The sequence below is a fragment of the Mustelus asterias genome, chromosome 3 (genome assembly GCF_964213995.1).
Source record: "Mustelus asterias chromosome 3, sMusAst1.hap1.1, whole genome shotgun sequence".
In the NCBI taxonomy this organism is placed as follows: domain Eukaryota; kingdom Metazoa; phylum Chordata; class Chondrichthyes; order Carcharhiniformes; family Triakidae; genus Mustelus; species Mustelus asterias.
This window is the reverse complement of record NC_135803.1, coordinates 24,994,824-25,014,062: the sequence shown is the minus strand read 5'-3', so window position 1 is coordinate 25,014,062 and position 19,239 is coordinate 24,994,824. Positions and strand designations below refer to the sequence as shown.

At 42.7% G+C, this 19,239-nt stretch overlaps 1 protein-coding gene across 2 annotated transcripts in view; it reads right to left on the bottom strand.

Moving 5' to 3' along the window:
* mecom (MDS1 and EVI1 complex locus) overlaps positions 1–19,239 on the bottom strand; it is a 748,693-nt gene that overhangs the window by 57,449 nt on the left and 672,005 nt on the right. The window contains exons 7-8 of one of the 2 annotated variants that reach the window (XM_078206201.1): positions 18,647–18,803; positions 981–2,340 (exon numbers count right to left, since the gene is read on the bottom strand). In XM_078206201.1, coding sequence (XP_078062327.1) covers positions 981–2,340; positions 18,647–18,803 — 1,517 coding nt within the window. The remainder of the gene's footprint in view (positions 1–980; positions 2,341–18,646; positions 18,804–19,239) is intronic. The other variant, XM_078206208.1, reaches the window with a different exon arrangement.

Sequence of the window (19,239 nt, the reverse complement as noted above, 5' to 3'; positions counted from 1 at the left end):
TCCTTGTTCCCTTAAGGTGGTGGTGGTGAGCCACCGCCCTGAATTGCTGTGGTCCGTGGGCTGTGGTTTGACCCACAATGCCGTTAGGGAGGGAATTCCAGGATTTTGACCCAGCGACTGTGAAGGAATGGTGATATTTCCTAGTGAGTGGCTTGGGGGGAGGGGGGGTGGTGCTTGCAGGTGGTGGTGTTCCCATGTATCTGCTGCCCTTGTCCTTCTAGATGGAAGTGGTCATGAGTATGAAGGTGTTGTCTAAGGATGTTTGGTGAATTCTACAGTGCATCTTGTAGATAACACACACTGCTGCTACCGAGCGTCAGTGGATGTTTGTAGATGTGGTGTCAATCCTTTGTCCTGGATGGTGTCAAGCTTCTTGAATGCTGTTGGAGCTGCACCTATCGAGGCAAGTGGGGAGTATTGCATCACACTCCCGACTTGTGGCTTTCAGATGATGGACAGGCTTTAGGAAGTTTGGTGGCGAGTTACTCGCCACAGTATTCCTAGCCTCTGACCTGTTCTTGTAGCCACTGTGTTTATGTGGCGAGTCCAGTTGAGTTTCTGGTCAATAGTGACCCCAAGGATGTTGACAGTGGGGGATTCAGTGGTGGTAACACCATTGAATGTCATGGGGTGGTGGTTAGAGTGGTATTGCCTGGCAATTGTGTGGCACAAATGTTACTTGCCACTTGTCAGCCCAAGCCTGGATATTGTCCAGACCTTGTTACATTTGGACATGGACTGCTTCAATAACTGAGGAGTCACGAATGGTGCTGAACATTGCGCAATCATCGGCGAACATCCCCACTTCTAACCTTATGATGGAGGGAAGGTCATTGATGAAACAGCTGAAGATGGTTGGGCCTAGGACACTACCCTGAGGGACTCCTTGCCACTTTGAGATGTGGCAAAATAATCCTCCTCAGTTTTGTATACGTTCAACAAATTCTCATTGACAAACCAAATGCAACATATTGTCTTACCTGTAAATAGGATCCATGAAGAAAGGGGTTGGTTTGGCATGCTGCAGGGAATGGTCAGAGCTTTTGGCTTGCTCAACACTAGAGTCCCTCCTGTCCCCAAACACGTGGTTTTTCCGTGGCTCTACCTGGGTGCTTCCACTAGCTCGGCTTCTGCTGCTCATGCTTAAATCCAGTGGCTGCTCTTCACTGGGATAATGGGAGGTCAGTGGCTTTAAGGTCACAGCTGGCATTGGTTTCTCTTCTTTGCGCTTGGTGGTGAGGTCGAAAGGTGACTCGGGATTTCCACTCCTTAGCTTCTTCAGCTCACTTGGTGATTGTGGCTCGATTTTTAAAGGTACAGCATTTAGGTCTCTATCTGGGAATGGATACATTGGTTGGGAAAACGCAGGGAAAAACTGAAAGGGAAACATTGAAGGGTACGGCAACGGTCCTATTTTTTTGTCTTGCATGCCAACAAGTCCAGTAGAACCAAAGTACTTCTCTGCGATTGAAGCGATGGCCTTAATCGAATCATTAACAGCTCCAGTCACAGCAATCTGTTCATCCAGTGGAGGAGAAAAGAGTGAGTGGTTGGAAAAATCTTTCTTATTGTTGTTTACAGGGACTGCTTTCTGAGGGCTATTTACTCTGTCACCGGCAGTTTTGCCATTTTCTTTATTTTTCTCTTTGTCGCTCTCGACATCACTTTCCAGGTCAGATCCAGATGTCGTCTCCAGGTCGCTGCCACTGGGCGTGCTGACGTCATCGAGGTCGCTGCTTTCTGACTGGTCACTGGTTTTACCGTGCGGCTTCTCCTCAGATGATTTCTCAGACGGAATCTCGACGGGCCGGATTTCATCCGAGGACGACTGTCGATTTACGGCTTTCAAAATATCTGGCGTGCTTGGCAGCAGCTGGGACGGTGTCAACAATTGGCTTTGGTGTTTGGTGTTCTGTTCAGTGCTTGATAGTCCTTTAACTGGTGAGCTAGCGGGTATCAGTTGTGGTCTGTGGTACAGCCCTGAGGGAAACAGACCTGGAAAGTTAAATGGAAAGCCAGGGGCTGCTGGAAAGGTTAGTCCAGCCGGGTGCCTATTTGCACCAAAATAGTCAGCAAGACCAGGATTGCTATGATTCATGTTAACCAAACCGGACTTATCCAGAACTGGAGCGTTTGCAAGCGTAATGCCTTGACCAAATAATCCCCCCGTGGTGAAATGGTTCTTGCCCTCACAGAATCGTCTATGCTTGTTTAATGATGAGGTCGTGCTGAACATCTGACCGCAGTCCTTGCATTTGATTTGCGTTCTGCAGTCAGCATGCATCCTTTTATGGCGACATAGGTTAGAAAACTGTGTGTATGATTTGCGACAAACCTCACCTGTGTATGAAAAGTGAAAACATGTCAGCTGTGAAGCAATGTATTATCACGCACCTGTATAGGCAGAGTAGTGACAATATAGAAATGGCTTAGTTAGGGGAAAAAGATCATCGAGTGGAAATCTGTGACACGGGGTGGAATTTTACCGCCCCCGTCGTGGCCGGGTTGGGGGTGGGGTCAGGGGCCGTGAAATGCAATGAGCCATTCGAAAGACCATTGGCATCGGGCGGGACCAGAAAATGCCACCAGCAGGAGGGGCTGTAAAATTCCACCCCCCCCCCAGGCAATTTCAATTCGCTAATTCAATTTAAAATATCTAATACTGTTCTATTTTAATCTTTTACAGATTTGGCATTATCCTGCATCCTCTCCTTTCCTTCTCCCCTATGTACTCCATAAACGGTATGCTTTGTCTGTATAGCATGCAAGAAGCAATACGTTTCACTGTATCCCGATACATGTGACAATAATAAATCAAATCCATGCATACAATCGAACCCCGCACTGTGTGTCTAACAAGCTGAAAGGTAGAACAAAAACTAAATAAGGGAAAATTCAATTTGAAAAATATCAAACTTGCAACTTCAGCATAATTGCTCTGCATAGAATCTCTTTTTTCATTTACTGAGGACATTTGCTTATTGGAGGCCTCAGGTTTACTCCATTGTCCTCTTTGTGGGTCTCTTTGCCATGTTCTGTGCCAGGAGGAGAATGGATGTGTGTTTGGTTCATAGCCCATTGCCAAAATCAAGGGTTTTGGAGGAAAGTATACGAGTGTTTTCCTTTATTTGCTTTTCTTTGTGAATTTTGAGGGTGTTTAGAAATGGAAAATGTAGCATTTTTCATTTCAGGTACTTGGCATCAAGTGTAGCATGGATGCAAAGGGCTCTGTCCCAACATTAGACCATCCTTCAGCCTCTTGAGTGAGATGACCAGTTTAATGCCAAATTAAGGCTAGTTCAATTCAACCAAATTGAATTGCCAAGTTTATTTCAGAGAGATCGCTTCCAGCCAGCAGATCAAGAATACTTTAATACTATTGATTTAAGTTGCATGAGAATCCAGGTTCCTCAGGTAAAAGATGCAATCGATTGCACCATCCAGTTCCTGATACACCACTCCCAAGTACAACATTTTAATTTGTTTGTTGCATGCATTTTTAAAGGACTTTCTCCTACCTGGCAGAACAGAAAGCCTCATTCCACCCAGCTAAATGTCTTAATTGTATCCAAACTGATCATAAGATGTGATTGTCATAATGACTTCAGTCAGGCCATTGAGGTTGGCCTATTGGAATATGAACTCCCTGATTAAGGAGTCAATTGATGGGCCAATCAGGGAGTCTTTTCCTTGTCTTTAACTGGGAGTGTCAGTTCCTCTGGCACTCCCCGAAGGTAGACTGCTGACTGATAGCACTCTGTGTACTGCTGTTGGAATAGTAAATAAAGTGATTTTGGTGAAGGGACTTATTACAGTTGTTTTATTGCAATAGTGGACCACATGGGTTAACCTTTTGATATCATCACTTGGCTGGTACTCTTTATATGACCCTTATTTGGATCAGATGAATCAGTTTGGAGGTTACGAAATCTAGTTGTATGCCCAAGACTTTGACCAATGTTACTAAGCAAGGATATAAACCAATAAGCGGTGTAGAAGGTGATGTCCTTTCCTTTTTGTGTATGTGTTAGTTTGTGGCTGATTGGAACGGTGACAGCAGTGCTTGGCTCCAAATTCATATTAAGCAATAAAATACATTTTTTGAATGGAACCAGATGCCTTTGTCAAAAGAATCCTGGAGCCTGTGTCGGTATCTTGGGATCTGCACTGGTTAATGGTGAATTGTTACTGCATTCATACTCATCCCTTGCACATCAAAGAATTAAAACAATGGGTATTGAGTGCTCGGAATCACTTGTCAACAACTGTTTTTTTAACATTTGTAAAAGACTGACAAAATATCACAATACAATGATCCAGCTGCTATTTTAGGCAGAAAAGAAGGAAGCTGAATTGAATGTATCCCATCCTGCACTCTTAGTTCCCATGGACCAACAATCACGTCCTCTGTTTCCCCTCTTACTGTTCCTGATGGTAACCTTCCTGCGTTTGAACGTTTCTGTAACCTCTTTCACATCGAATACTGAAGGATAAATACAAAACACTGAAGGGTTTTATAGATGCCACTGGACTGAAGGGAGCTAATAGCATTTTATGGATTTTCAATAAGAACACTACTAGCTCTCCGGTGATAACCGTAACACAATCAAACTATCAACTAACTTTAATATTGTAATTATGCAATATATCTTTGCTTTCAGCTCAAACTAAATGCTAATCTAAACAACTAACAAAAAGGACTTCAGAAAACCTAAACAGTCCTAGAAAATATATCCTTATGATGGGCAAAAAGCACACCATCAGACATAAACCACAGCAGAACACAGGCTTAGGATTACTTGGTCACAGTAAGAAGTCTCACAACACCAGGTTAAAGTCCAACAGGTTTATTTGGAATCACGAGCTTTTGGAGCGCTGCTCCTTCATCGTGTGACTCTAAAAGCTCGTGATTCCCCCCCCCCCCCGCCAAATAGCATTAGCAATTTATTCAGTGCACTTTTCTGGCATTTTGGTGCAATTGGAGTTTCACCTTTCAAGCCAAAAAAAAAAAATTTCACTTGAAAGGGTTAAAGACATTTTAAAGACAAAAGTGGAAGATGTTACACGGACTCCAATGCATCTTTGCAGGATCCAGTTGCTTTAAATTAGAATCGAATCCCTCAATAAAGTTGTGAAATGTAACATATAACACACCTATAATATAGTCCTAATTGGCTGGACATTCGACATTCACAAGACAAAACCAATCCACTGTTCTTGGTTTGAAATGAAAAGAGCAGGAGCGAGGAGGACCCAGAGACAGACAGCAGCATCTAAAAGAGTAGGAGCGAGGAGGACCCAGAGGGGAACTTAGTGGTGGTGCTGTTGCCATGTGTCTGCTGCCCTTTTCCTTCTAGATAGTAGTGCTAATGATTCTTTTTTTGCACTGTTTATGACTTTTGGATCTGTCATTTTGCAATGTTTTATTGGAGAGTTTTGTTTTGTGAATAAAGTATATTTTTGAAATAAAATAAAAAAGTAGTGCTAATGGGTTTGGAAGATGCTTTATAAGGAACCTTAGTGCGTTCCTGCCGTGCATCTTGTAGATGGTATACACTGCTGCTACTGTGTATCGGGAGTGAATGTTTGCAGATAAGGTGCAAATCGAGTGGGCTGCTTTGTCTCAGATGGTGTCAAGCTTCTTGAGTGTTGTTGAAGCTGCACTCATCCAGGTCAGAGGACAGTATTCAAACACACTCCTGACTTGTGCCTTGTAGATTGTGGACAGGCTTTGGGGAGTCAGGAGCTGAGTTACTCTCCACAGGATTCCTAGTATCTGACTTGTTCTTGAAGCTACATTTATATGGCAAGTCCAGTTCCGTTTCTGGTCAATGGTAACCCCCGCAGGATGTTAATAGTGGGGGAATTCAATGATGGTAATGCCATTGAATGTCAAAGGGTGATGGTTAGATTCTTTCTAGTTGGAGATGGTCATTGACTGACATTTGTGTGGCGCGAATGTTACTTGCCACTTGTCGGCCCAAGCCTGGATATTGTCCAGGTCTTGCTGCATTCAGACATGGACTGCTTCGTTATCTGAGGAGTCACGAATGGTGCTGAACAAAATCATCAGTGAATATCCCCACTTCTGATCTTATGAAGGAAGGAATAGAATTGATGAAGGAGCTTAAGATGGTTGGGCCCAGGACATAACCCTGTGGAATTCCTGTAGTGGTGTTCTGGAGCTGAGATGACTGACCACCAACAATAACAACCATCTTCCATTGTGCTAGTAGACAGTGTCAATGGATGGACTGGACTTCATTCACAACCCTTTGTACTTTCTTGTGGTCTTGGACAGAGCAGGAGCTATACAAGCTGTGATACAACCAGAAAGAATGCTTTCTATGGTACATGGTAGACTGGGGCAGATGGCCTCCCACCCATCGACCCTATCTACACCTCCTGCTGTCCAGGAAAAGCAGCCAGCATAATTAAGGACCCCATGCACCCTGGACATTCTCTCTTCCACCTTCTTCCTTCGGGAATAAGATACAAAAGTCTGAGGACATGTACTAACCAACTCAAGAACAGCTTCTTCCCTGCTGCCATCAGACTTTTGAATGGACCTACCACACATTAAGTTGATCTTTCTCTACACCCTGGCTATGACTGTAACACTACCTTCTGCACGCTCTTGTTTTCTTCTCTATGAATGGTATGCTTTGTCTGTATAGCGCGCAAAAAACAATACTTTTCGCTGTATGCTGATACATGTGACAATAATAAATCAAATCAAAATCTGTGGGCTGAGTTTTGATGAAGGATCACACCCAAATATTCATCTGCATTTTCCTCCTGCAGTTGTTGACCAACATGTAGTGTTGCACATTGGTGCTCATTTGCTCGTGATTTTTCACCCATTTGAGACATATTTTAATTTTGTGGAACGTGCAAAAAATAAATTTATTCATGGTACATGGGCGTCGCTGGCGAGCCACCATTTATTGCCCATCCATAGTTGCCCTAGGGCAGTTGAGAGACAACCACATTGCTGTGGCTCTGGAATCATGTGTAGGCCAGACCAGGTAAGGACGGCAGATTTCCTTCCCTAAAGGATATTAGTGAATCAGATGGGTTTTTCCGACAATTGACAATGGTTTCATGGTCATCAGCGGATTCTTAATTCCAGGTATTTTATTAAATTCAAATTCCACCATCTGCCGTGGTGGGATTCGAACCCCAGATCCCCGGAACATTAGCTGAATTTTTGGATTAATAGTCTAGTGACAATATCACGAGGCCTTTCCGGAAATGAGCAACAGTGAATTGGCAGCCCATTGACTTAACTGAACCTGAGAAAACTGCCTCTTCATGATCATGATCCCTGTTTTTGCACTAACACACAGCCAAAACTCACATTAAAGGCAGGATGAAGAGTGGAGAAGCTGAAACTCTTGGTGTTTGCATTGCAAAACCATAAAAGAGAGAGACTGGAAAGTATTATGGGTAGATGCTGAAGTTCAGATGACATTACTCTGTCCGCTATGTTAATGGAAACATTAACTCATTTAATGTAAATTAATTATTGCTGCTGTTAAAGCAGCTAAAGAATAAATCAAGTGTTTTTCCATTATTATTGGCAACAGCAATTTTTAGGCCATATTACTCTTTTGACCTTGCTGGAAAGATTTATTTTCTTGCACTGTAAATAGAAAGTATTACAGACCATAATCATTAAAAAACTGAGCTGGACATAACGTGATTTTACAGAACAGGTATAAATGAGTTAAATATTGTATTTCCAAGTGGACCTGACTGACTCCCACTAGTTAGGAGTTTGCATCTGATTAAATGACTGTTGGTTAAGGCTGTCCTCTCCCTCGGCTGTAATACGGAAAGCAAAAGGTTCTCTCCCTCATTACTGCACTGCAACAAAAAGATTCCCATCACATTTTCAAATATCAGATAATATGACCCATACACTAACAGGCCAATGCTTTGTATCATACATTGCTAATATAAATCGGGCAGAATTTTCCCAACCTGCCCACCATAGGAATTATAGCGGGCAGGACAGGACCGAGCAAAGGTCCGTTGACCTCGGGCAGGATTTTCCAGTCTTGGGCGAGCGTGGCCGGAAAATCCCACCTTAAGGCCGGAATTGTACCGGTACGCCTGCCCCGGTTCTGGTGGCGAGCGAGGCTCACAGAATGGTATTCTCCGTTGGTCTCAGGTGCGATCGTACGAGCCTTGGGCGGGCATGCTGGTAAAATTCTGCCCCAAGTGTTTTTTCTTAAAAAAGATCAAATGTCGTCAACTTTCTACCTATTTGCAAACCCAGGCAATTCTATATGTGGAGTGACAAAAATACTCACTTCACACTCTGGAACATTCCATTTATCTCAACCAGACTTGAAGGCGGCAAGCTTTAGCAAAAAAGGAAAGATGGAGAATACTCCACAATTTAACTATTCAAAACTCTAACTCAGTACTGTGCTCATTACATGAACCGATCTATAAATGATGCTCAAAAACCATCAGCTCTTCTTAAAAGTTTCCTGCCCCAAGTCTTCAATGCGACCGACAGTGATAGTAAGTAACATCCGGTTAAATAGCTTTGAAAACTCTACAACTATCCTATCCAATGAGTTCCGTCAGTCTCCAACATCACCACTCATCTGATGATCTTGTTTGGATCAGCCTCCAAGCAATAGATTGGTTGGCATGTCTAACCCCCAATCAAGAAAATCCAATTCATTTTGTGAAATATGCAAGATGAAGCACTGATCCTCAGTTTAAAACACTGACCCTTGGCATGTTATGCTCGACATCCTTTTGAAGTAGTAAACATAGAAAGCTTTGGTCTGAAGGAATGCACCAGCCTTTCCTAGTTCTGTGCATTCACAGTCACAAATATTACTAAATAACTTGAACATTTCAAATGAGCTGTATTGAACCCTCAGTATGCTTTAATACTTGGCCAAATCAGTCACAAGCTTATTTAGTATTTATAGATAGGCATAGATGTAGATTTTCAGCTTACTTCCTGGGCCTATCTGGTGTTGCCAATCAGCCACCCGTTATAAAAAACCATTTTAATTTCCATTGCTTTCAGGGAAACAATTGTTCATTTTCTATAACTGAGCTGCACTTCCCTTCATTGCCTTTTTTCCCATGAAATTGGGAGCAACATCGGTCACCCGTCATCATGTTATCACCATTTAATTCATTGTTAATGATTCTCAGAGTAAATTCCTTGAGGTTTGGAGGTAGATTTTCAATATAAGATCCATTACAAAAACTAACCAAATTTCATGTTATGTTGGAACAAATGAAATCTAAAGCTGGCTGGTTTCATAATGTGGAGATGCCGGCGTTGGACTGGGGTAAGCACAGTAAGAAGTCTCACAACACCAGGTTAAAGTCCAACAGGTTTATTTGGTAGCAAATACCATAAGCTTTCGGAGCAATGCTCCTTCGTCAGATGGAGTGGTCTCTGTTCTCAAACAGGGCACAGCCACAAAAATCAAATTACAGAATACTGATTAGAATGCAAATCTCTACAGCCAGCCAGGTCTTAAATGTACAGACAATGTGGGGGGAGGGAGCATTCAACACAGGTTAAAGAGATGTGTATTGTCTCCAGACAGTACAGCTTGTGAAATTGTGAGACTTCTTACTGTGGTTTCATAATGGGCAGACAATCCACAACACTAGCGTAATGCAAAGGCATCCAGTTGGCAATGTGCCTCATGGCATATATTCTTTAATTATGCCACTCCTGCCTCAGTGTGTGTTCTCTTTTACTAAAGAATACTCAAGTGAGAGAACAAATTCAGTAAGTCTTTACCACCAAAGCAGAGATTTGTTAGTCAAGAACATAAGTCAGAGATGGTGCTATAGCAATGTTGAACTGACTTTCCAACATGCACCGACACCCGGTCAGTGTCAGCCTTGGGTCAGTGGCTGCACTTAAACCTTTGAGCAGAAGGCCCCATGTTCAAATCCTACTCTCAGACTTGACCATCTAATCCAGGATGACAATTCAATGCAATAGTGAGGGAGTGCTGCACTGCCAGAGGTGCTGTTTCTCCTCGGATCAGGCATTATAAAATTGCAACAAAAAAACTCTACTCTGATCTAACCATAGTCATGCGACAACATGGATCTATTTTACAAGAAAGTTACGTGCATGCTGTTACCAGGCTTGGCATTGTCTCAAAGCTTTGCAGGAAGATGGTTAATTCCATGTTAGCACAATGGCCCTTGCTGGAATGTTAGATAGGTATCTTCTGCCAATATGCAAACTCCACACAAAGCCAAATCTAGTTCTTAGCCTCAGGCCCTTGGTCTTGCAACCTGCTCGCCCCATGTGCTGTTTTTGCTCTGCTGCTCATTAAATGCTTAAGGCTGCCCATCTTTATAACACTACCCACTTTGAGATTTGCCAGAATTAGAACCTGACCTGTGATGATAGAAGCGGCGAAGTGGATTTATTTTCTATGAGGAAAGATCAGGTCCTAGGGAATTTCTCTGCAGTTCAGTGTTTAAAAATTACTTCTGGAAGCTTATGCCTTCATTTAGGTGAATCAGAGTCTTTCGCTGATCAGAAGCAGTGAGTCATTACACTTCACACAGGATTATGATCCCGTCGGAGTGATAAGGTGGCAGTATCTGCTTCTGTGGCTGAGAGTTTTCTGGCTGAAATAAGCCTAAGTGGACTGAACCCAATCCATGGTGGGCAATAGTTAGCAATGAAGCACTACCCGTAAAGATGTTAATTTGAACAAACATGTAAACGTAAGTAAAGGAGCCCTTTAGAAAGAGTTAACGGGTTTATTTTGCAATTTATAACTTCTGCTCAAGTGCTGCTCATAAAGTAAATTGGGTGGAAGGAAATTATCAAAATATATAGTTCACTCAGAGCATTGTGAAGGCTTACGAAAGGCTTATTCTGAGAAAATCATGCAGAATTTCATGGCAGATTGAGGACATAAATTAAATGTTTTGCCCTGTGCTCCTATTTAAAGTGTAGGGTTAGTTATGTGAGGGAAAGGCAAGATTATTACAGCACAGAATTTAAAGAATGCTGGAATAAGATGGTACTGTAAGTATGGGGTATTTGCAATAAATGAACAGCATTTATGAAGATTAAGTATTTGAACAGCATTTTAAATAACTCGTGATGACAAGCAGCAGATCATTAAATATTTACCGGAAACATTTGCATGGAAGTGCGCTGCTGTCTTTTGATAAGCAGCTAGTTTCAGATGGAATAGACCAGTCAGCATCATAGGGTGCAACTTAAAGCCCTTCCCTGTGACGAGTTTGGCAATGTGATGGGGCATTGAATCAGGTAGCAGCAGTGCAGCTGGGGGTCTCTCCTGCCTTCCCACCTCCGTCCCGATTAAGTTCATGGTGGGAAGCCCCTAAATGACCTTCCTGTCCCAACTCGAATTTAGGCACGCTCGCCTTGATGGGAAGCATGACGAGCAAACCCATACAGGGAAGAGGGAGTCATACCAGTATCAGCCATCATCTCCCCAGTGGCACTGTCATTTAATAGAGCTGCCAGCTTCCGACTGGCCAACAGCTTCCAGTGGGCAGGACTTCCACTGTATTCTTTAAGTTAGAATTATAGCTTAGAAATTACAGCCAGGATGTTAAGGTACAAATGCTCGAACTGACCCATATCAAATTCGTCTCTACATTGGTTTAATCAGGGCATTAATTTGTTCACAATAATATGGCAAAATAAGAAATCTGTACGACAACACTGAGCATTTATACAATAATTGCAACAACAGTGACCTCCACTTTTATTTCTCAACAGTTGTTCTGAATTTAAAGTATAATGCATTTGAAAGGCTTTTTAAAAAAAAGTTGTACCAGCACAATTGAAACTTTAATTAAAATAAATCAGTGCAGAATCAAATGCAAGTCAACACCTTCCTAAAATGTGATTCTAGAAATGTAGAAACCTCATCCACATCAACCAAGGGGTTTAAATGCCATTATCAGCAGATCTGGCCAGTCCACAGTTGGAACAACAAAATTTTCAACTCTATGCTGATTAAGTGTTAATTTAGCTTTTTGAAGATGCAAGCAAAGAATAATTTGCAGTTGTGTAGTGGTTGTTTTTCTATTAATTCCATCATTATGTTTCATAAGGAAATGATACCCCTCCCCTGCCGCCCCAACCGGCTGATATTTGGGTGAAGGATTATTGAAATTTGCAAGAAAAACAATTAACTTCCTTAAGAAACAAGGGGAAGACTTTCCTCAGGTGAATATTAAACTAGTACAGCAATAATCAGTCTATTGAAACGGATGCCAAGATATACTTCTGGAACAGAAAAAAAATAGGGCTTCAATTTACACCCAATCTGTCTTATTCCTCAACTAGTTGCACACATTGCTGATGTTGGTATTCCCTCTCACCCAATCTCCTCCTCCATTATCCCTATGGCATCCTTGAGACATGCACAACGATTCAAGATTCAACCCAAAATATAATCACTAAAAGTGGAATTCAAAATTAGCAATGCCACATTAAGCTATGGAAATATTATGAAACTGATACAATTGTTTCTTTTAAAAAACTGTGGGATATTAATTAATTCGTTTCACTTTTAAATGTACACAGTTCAGTGAAATCTTAATAGACTGAGGGATACTGGGCCGAGTAACATTGTGAACTCTTGGAATCAGTCATTGAATTCCCGACATTGTGAGAGTTGGTAGGGAAATGGCAATGCTTTAGAAATGCAGAGCCTAAATTTTATGAAATGAAATGCTTTCTGCTGAGGTTTAACAATGGGTCTACTAATGATCAGAGATGTGAAAGAGTTAGGGATTCACATCATTTTCTTTCCCGTGATGTACCTCTTAGTAATGCTGGATTCTAACACTGGTCAGACATTCGAATGTCTGTTGAATTCCCCAATGTGCAGGCAACATGTGGTTTGTGCAATATATGCAAGAGCCACATATGGGGCTAATATTAGAAAGCCAGAAGCATTCACCACTCGGTGTAGTCTTTCAACTTCACACTTCACTGTTGCATTCCTACCTCTTCCCCTCCGATCCCTCCCCCCCCCCCCACCCACACTGCCCCCCCTCCACACCTTTTTCCTCTCTTTCCCTCTCTAATTTCTAAATGTTCCAGACATTACCACCCGACAAGCTTTTCATCACTCCCAAATGCCGTAAGCGCACCGCAAACCGCAGAGCACTTTGTAATATCAGGTCCATCTGATGCCAGCGTGCTTTGTGAAGCAATTTTCTGAGAACACAGTAATTAGTCAGTACTCGGGGGCTGCATATTTGTTGCTTATTAAAACAAATTAAGTGCTATTTTGAATATGTTTGGCCCATAAGCCCATGTGGTTTCCATTGAGCAACATATTTTTTTTCAAACAAGCTAATAATTACCTTTTTTTTGTTTCATTATAGCTAAGGATTTTTTTTCTGTTTAGCTAAGGCAGGATGCAGTAATAAGAGACAGTTGCTGAAAACAGACCAAGCAGGAGGACGCACTGTGTGTCTATATGCATGTGTGTGTGGGCCTTTTATTCAAATGACTGCGCATGAGTTTGGAGAGAGTAATACAGTATAACCCTTGAACAATGCAATTCCATTCCATGCAGCTGGATTGCCAGACAATTTGTAAGATAATTACCTAGCAGCGGGCAAATTTTAAAAATCTATTGTGATATCATTTGATAGGTTTACGGCACAAACACGATTAATAGGTTTGAAAAATGCAGAATGCAATCGAATGTACCAAAAAGTGTAATGATTTGCTCTCGAGTTTTCCAACTTTGTTTTCACCAAACTATCTGAATTAAGTAATTAAATAGGCAATAAGGAATGAGAAAGTATGATACTCAACTTATCTTAAGATCTAATTCTTAGCTCTTCCAGAATGTAGTGGGTGGGATCACTGACTGCCTTGGACAAGATTTCATTCTGGGCTCCATGGAATAGAACTATCCTTGGTTTGACCTCTGGTCTTTGCTGCTCTTCACCAGTATGCTACAATTGGCCTCAAGGTTGCTTTGTTATGCAGGAGTAAAAGCAGTCAGACCATTGCACCCCTGATTTGTATTGGAAAGTACACGTGTGGAGGTCAGATGAAGTTAGGATAGGGCTATGATGTTTTCTGCAGGCAAGTAGTCTGCAAACATTCACCAGATGGCATCCGATAGGTAGACCAGTTACTTAGACAAGGGCGGCATGGTGGCAGAGTTGTTGGCACCACTGCCTCACAGCGCCAGGGACCCGTGTTTAATTCTGGCCTTGGGTGACTGTCTGTGTGGAGTTTGCACATTCCCCCCGTCTGCAAGGGTTTCCTCCCAAAGTCCAAAGATGTGCATGTTCGGTGGATTGGCCATGCTAAACTTAGCCTTAGTGTCAGGGATTAGCAGGGTAAAATACGTGGGGTTACAGGGATAGGGCCTGGGTGGGATTGTTGTCGGTGTAGATTTGATGGGCCTAAGGGCCTCCTTCTGCATTGTAGGGATTCTATATTCTATGAGCGCTGATGTATACAAAAGCCTTCAGAGAAGGATGGAGAGAGCAAGTTGGGGTGGGAATCAATTTCTGATTTTAAGTTAAATGTGTGATTTGAATAGATGCACATTGTGAAATGGCAAATTATGAAAAGAGAAAGTCACTCTTTACAGAACTGACAGAGTTCGCATGTTGTCGTGCCGGTGAGTTCTGACGTAGGCTATTCGCCATAATCTGCTGTTACTTGATATGCATCCTCCAATCGGATTACAATTGGATCAAATTGCTATCTGTGTCCACACAGTATTCCTAGTCCACTCGGAGCAGGAGTATGGCTCTGAACAGACAGGTATGGGTTTACATCATGGGATAGTGCGCAGGATCAGATCATTGCAGTGCACACATTAGCCTGGACCTCTCGCCAGAAGGAAAGGCTCCCTGTTGTGGTGAAAATGGCAGAAGCATCTGAAAATCCTGTCCCATTCAGAATGCAGCATTTCCCATTATTGTAAGGGGCACTTTGTGTTTCGTGCGTGTGTGGTTTACAGCTGGCCATTTAGATCAATTGCCTCCACTGAAGTTGGATTTTGGTGGACAAGGAGTGTGAAAACTGAAGTGTGAAGATTAGACTGTGTACGAACAGGTCTGAACATTGTGCATTTGTTTGGATAGCCGGGGTACCTCTTTGAAGAGGTAAGATACCCCTCTGCAGAGATGAAATATCCCTTTGAATATGGTCATAGGACATCTTTAGGGGAGGTCAGCTGCCCTTTGGAATTGTTAAAAGTAGGCATGAATGCGCATTAGAAGTTCATAAACTTGTATAGTCATTGAAACTGTCAACAGACCTGTCAAAAGCAAATATGTGTTGTGAGAACCTGTCAAAAGTGGGGGAGACAGTGATGTAGTAATAATATCGCTTGATTGGTAATCCAGAAGCCCTGGGGACATGGGTCCAAATCCCATCAGTGCAGATGGTGGAATTTAAATTCAATTAATAAATCTGGAATTATCAAGCTAATCTTGGTAATAGTGACCATTCATATCTGGTTTGGCCTACATGTGACTCCAGCCACACAGCATGTGGTTGACACTTAACTGACCTCTTTAATGGCATAGGAAGCCATTCCATTCAAGGGCAATTAGGGATGCGAAACAAATGCTGGCCTTGCCAGCCATCCCCACATCCCATGAAGGAATAAAAGTGTCAAAAGCACCTGTCAAATGGAACTGTCATGCTCTCGAGGCATTTAAAAGTTCTGCCCTTTAAATCTTGAAAGAAATGTCTGGAGCATTAAAAAGAAATGACTGCTTGCTATTTCACTGTTGGCATAAGTCTGAGGGCTTTCATTACCGATGACTCATTTCACAATCACCCATTTGCATCATAGGGTGCCTGCATGTTCACAGTTTGATTAATACCTACAGGTGGTTATAGATACTTTGAAGTGGGACTATGAATTCCATTGCTTATTGTCATAAGGTTTTAAGGAACGTAAATGTAGCAAATTGGTTTATTATGAATGAGTGTTTACTTTATTTCATTCCATCTCAGCATGGAACTTGAAGTCTGCGCATGTTGGAAAAGTTGCACGGTGGGTGTGAGCATAAAGGATGGTGGGTGGGGGCATGGGTTGACATGGCAGAAGCTATAAAGGGCCATAGGGGAGTGGGTACAGGGGCATAGGTTGGCATGGAGGATATGGCAGACCATGGAGATGGTCAAAGGAACAGAGGTTAGCTTCAGGGCTATAAAGGGCCATAGGGGTGGGTAACTGGCACAAGGTATCATGGGTTGTCATGGACAGGGCATGAGGAATGTATCAGTTGAGCGGGGGAGGGAGGGGGAATGGTGTGATAGGTGAGGGCTGGAGGGATATTATTTTTTGTAAAACTTTGGACAAAAGTGCCAGAGCCATGAGGTAGGCCTTCCACCCAGTCTGACTCTACACATGGCATGATCCAGGAATGCCTGCCCTGACTTCTAACATAGACCCCTTCGATTGAAAATCTGACATTCAAGCAGCCATTTTTGAAGGTCAGGCTCACAGCGCCTAGATTTCTTCTGACTCTGTGCATCCTTCTAGCAGACCAAAATCCAGGCCACTGTATACAAGTTACCCTAAATTCTCACGGATTCTTCCAGTAACATGTCAAGAGAACCCTGTGCTCAGCAAGTATTCGGTTTCTTCTATAGTTGTGATAGCAAAGGCTTGATGATAACAGCTTGCACTGTGCATTGAAACTTCACCATAACTCACTTTACAAAGGGTTTACATGGGTTTGCATCAACAAATCTCGACAACAGCAACAACTAGTAGGGCTTGGGGGAGGAAGGCGAATGGAATGTCAGAATGTGAACTCAACAGCAGAAAGCATGGCCAACAGTGGGTTGGAGGGGCTGGGCGAGATGACAGACACAGAGAGCCAGAGTCCGAGGAATGCTGGGGAGGGGGAAAAATCACAGACAGGGAGAGGTAAGGCAATGGGGGAATTTAATCATGAGGAAGATAATTTTGGATTTGGGTCTTTGGCGATCTGGTGCCCAACAAGAATGGGTATGATGGGCAAGTAGGAGTTGGTACGGAATAAGATATATACATCAGTGTATTGGATGAGGTAATATTCACAGTGAGAGGCCATCAGGACCACCATCGTATAAATTTAAAATTCTCAGCCTTGTGTTTAAATCCCTCCATATCTTTACCTTTCCTATTCCTGTGACATTCCTCATCCCTACAAACCCCGCCTCCATGTACGCTGCGTTTCTCCAACTATATTCATTCCTGCCTGTCCCCTTTAACACACTGTTAGTGGCTGTGCCTTCCACTGACGAGCCAGGACTGCAGTGCACCAACTGAGTGAGAACTAAACCATCAATGATGGATTTGGCAATGGATTTGGCAATGGATGGGCAAAGGTGAGGTGAGTTGCACGATGGTACGCACATGAAATTAGCTAGACTTTGTGATGAAGAGGCTATGAGGTCAAAAGTTCAGCTCAGGGTGAAACTGAATATGAGGTTGCATCAGTCTGCTTCAGCCTGTGGCACTGGCTGAAGAGGGGAAAGAGACAATGGCAAGGGAGTTAGTGGGACCAGACTCAATAGGTGGAATTTTCCAGTCCTGCCCATCACGTACATCATAGTGAGCGGGACAAGATCATGCAAAGGTCCTTTGACCTTAGGCAGGATTTTCCAGTCTTGGGGCGAGCGTGGCCGGAAAATCCCACCCAATATCTTCTCAATATTTAGCTGGTTCAAATAAACAGCCCACCCAGACAAACATAAAAATAGATTTGAACAAGGTAATCCATCCAACCCAATTCTCTTCCTATTGGTGTACTAAGACAGACTTTTGTCCATTTACAAAGCTAGTAATTCCCGGAACAGGTCGCTGTCTGTCGCTAGGGGCAGATAGCTTGAGGGGCCCCACTCCACATCAAGCATGGCTGACCAGGAGTCTCTCCCACTCTTACTGCCAGCCATTAGTGCATTAGGTTTTGCAGGCTGATGTACTTAACCTGTTTGACCATGGTAAGAAGTCTCACAACACCAGGTTAAAGTCCAACAGGTTTATTTGGAATCATGAGTTTTTGGAGCACTGCTCCTTCATCAGGTGAATGCAACGTTTGACCATGTTATGAAAGCAACTTCCTTGGCCACCAAATTCAAGGGGGAGTCGAAACTAGAGCTTCTGGCTCTAAGGTAGGGACGCTATCACTGTACCACAAGACCTCCTCAGAAGAGGGTAAAGCTGCCTCTATTTGGTCCCAATAAGGTGCATTTACCTCTGTCTCACAAGTACAGCCTCAATCTCCGCACCTTTATGTGGTTTCTTTCAGTGGACATTATTAAATTATAGACATTTCTATGTAGTGGACTTACATACACTAAGAACATTATCTAGTCTATACTGAAATCTTCACACCTCGAACCTTGAGAACCATCAGAGAAAGGACTAGTATGGGCTGAGTCCAAATCAACGTCACAGATGGAAATACTATTAACTCATGCACAAAATATCCTCTATGAAGACTGCTTGAGCCGTTTGCTTCCTGAGCTACCATCAACAATAATTCAAAGAACTGACCACAAACAAACCCGCTTGTACCCTGATGTTCATGCACTCTTTGGGAAAATCAACAGAAGTCACAGCAAATGGTGAGGAGAACAAAGATGGGCACTCACAGATGAATGGCTTGACACTGCTGTGGATGTGCTTGTGCTGCTTGAGACCTGAGGAGGTGGCGAATGTCTTTCCACATTCTGGACAGGCATGGGCCCGAGCACCGACATGCTGAGAGCGAATGTGTCTCTGTAGATTGCTGGGGTCTGTAAAAACCTGCTGGGGAATAGTAAAGAAATCTGATGCAGGGAGATGAAGCAAACCAGTCTTTAGTTTATGGACATCAAGTACAGCTTTTCACACCAACATGGAGATCAGTTTCTGTTCACACCATTTTATTTTAACACCATCTCATTGAGTTGGCTTCATTTTCATTCTGTATTTAGCATGTTCTCCCTTTCACGCCTGCTTTGCCAGTTGTGATGACCTTTTACCTGGAGCTGTACAGAAAGGAAAATTTATAATTTTTAAAACATGTCTGTGAAGCCTGTTTGTAAGAATATTCGAAAGGGACTTTTCAGAATTTACACCAATTGTAGAGGAATCAATTGTAAATTTGGGATAATAATAAACACAGGTCTAATGTGATTTGGCAACTCTTGACCTGAAAGTGGCATCAACAGGAAGGAATCTAAAATATAAAAGTCCCGTGTTG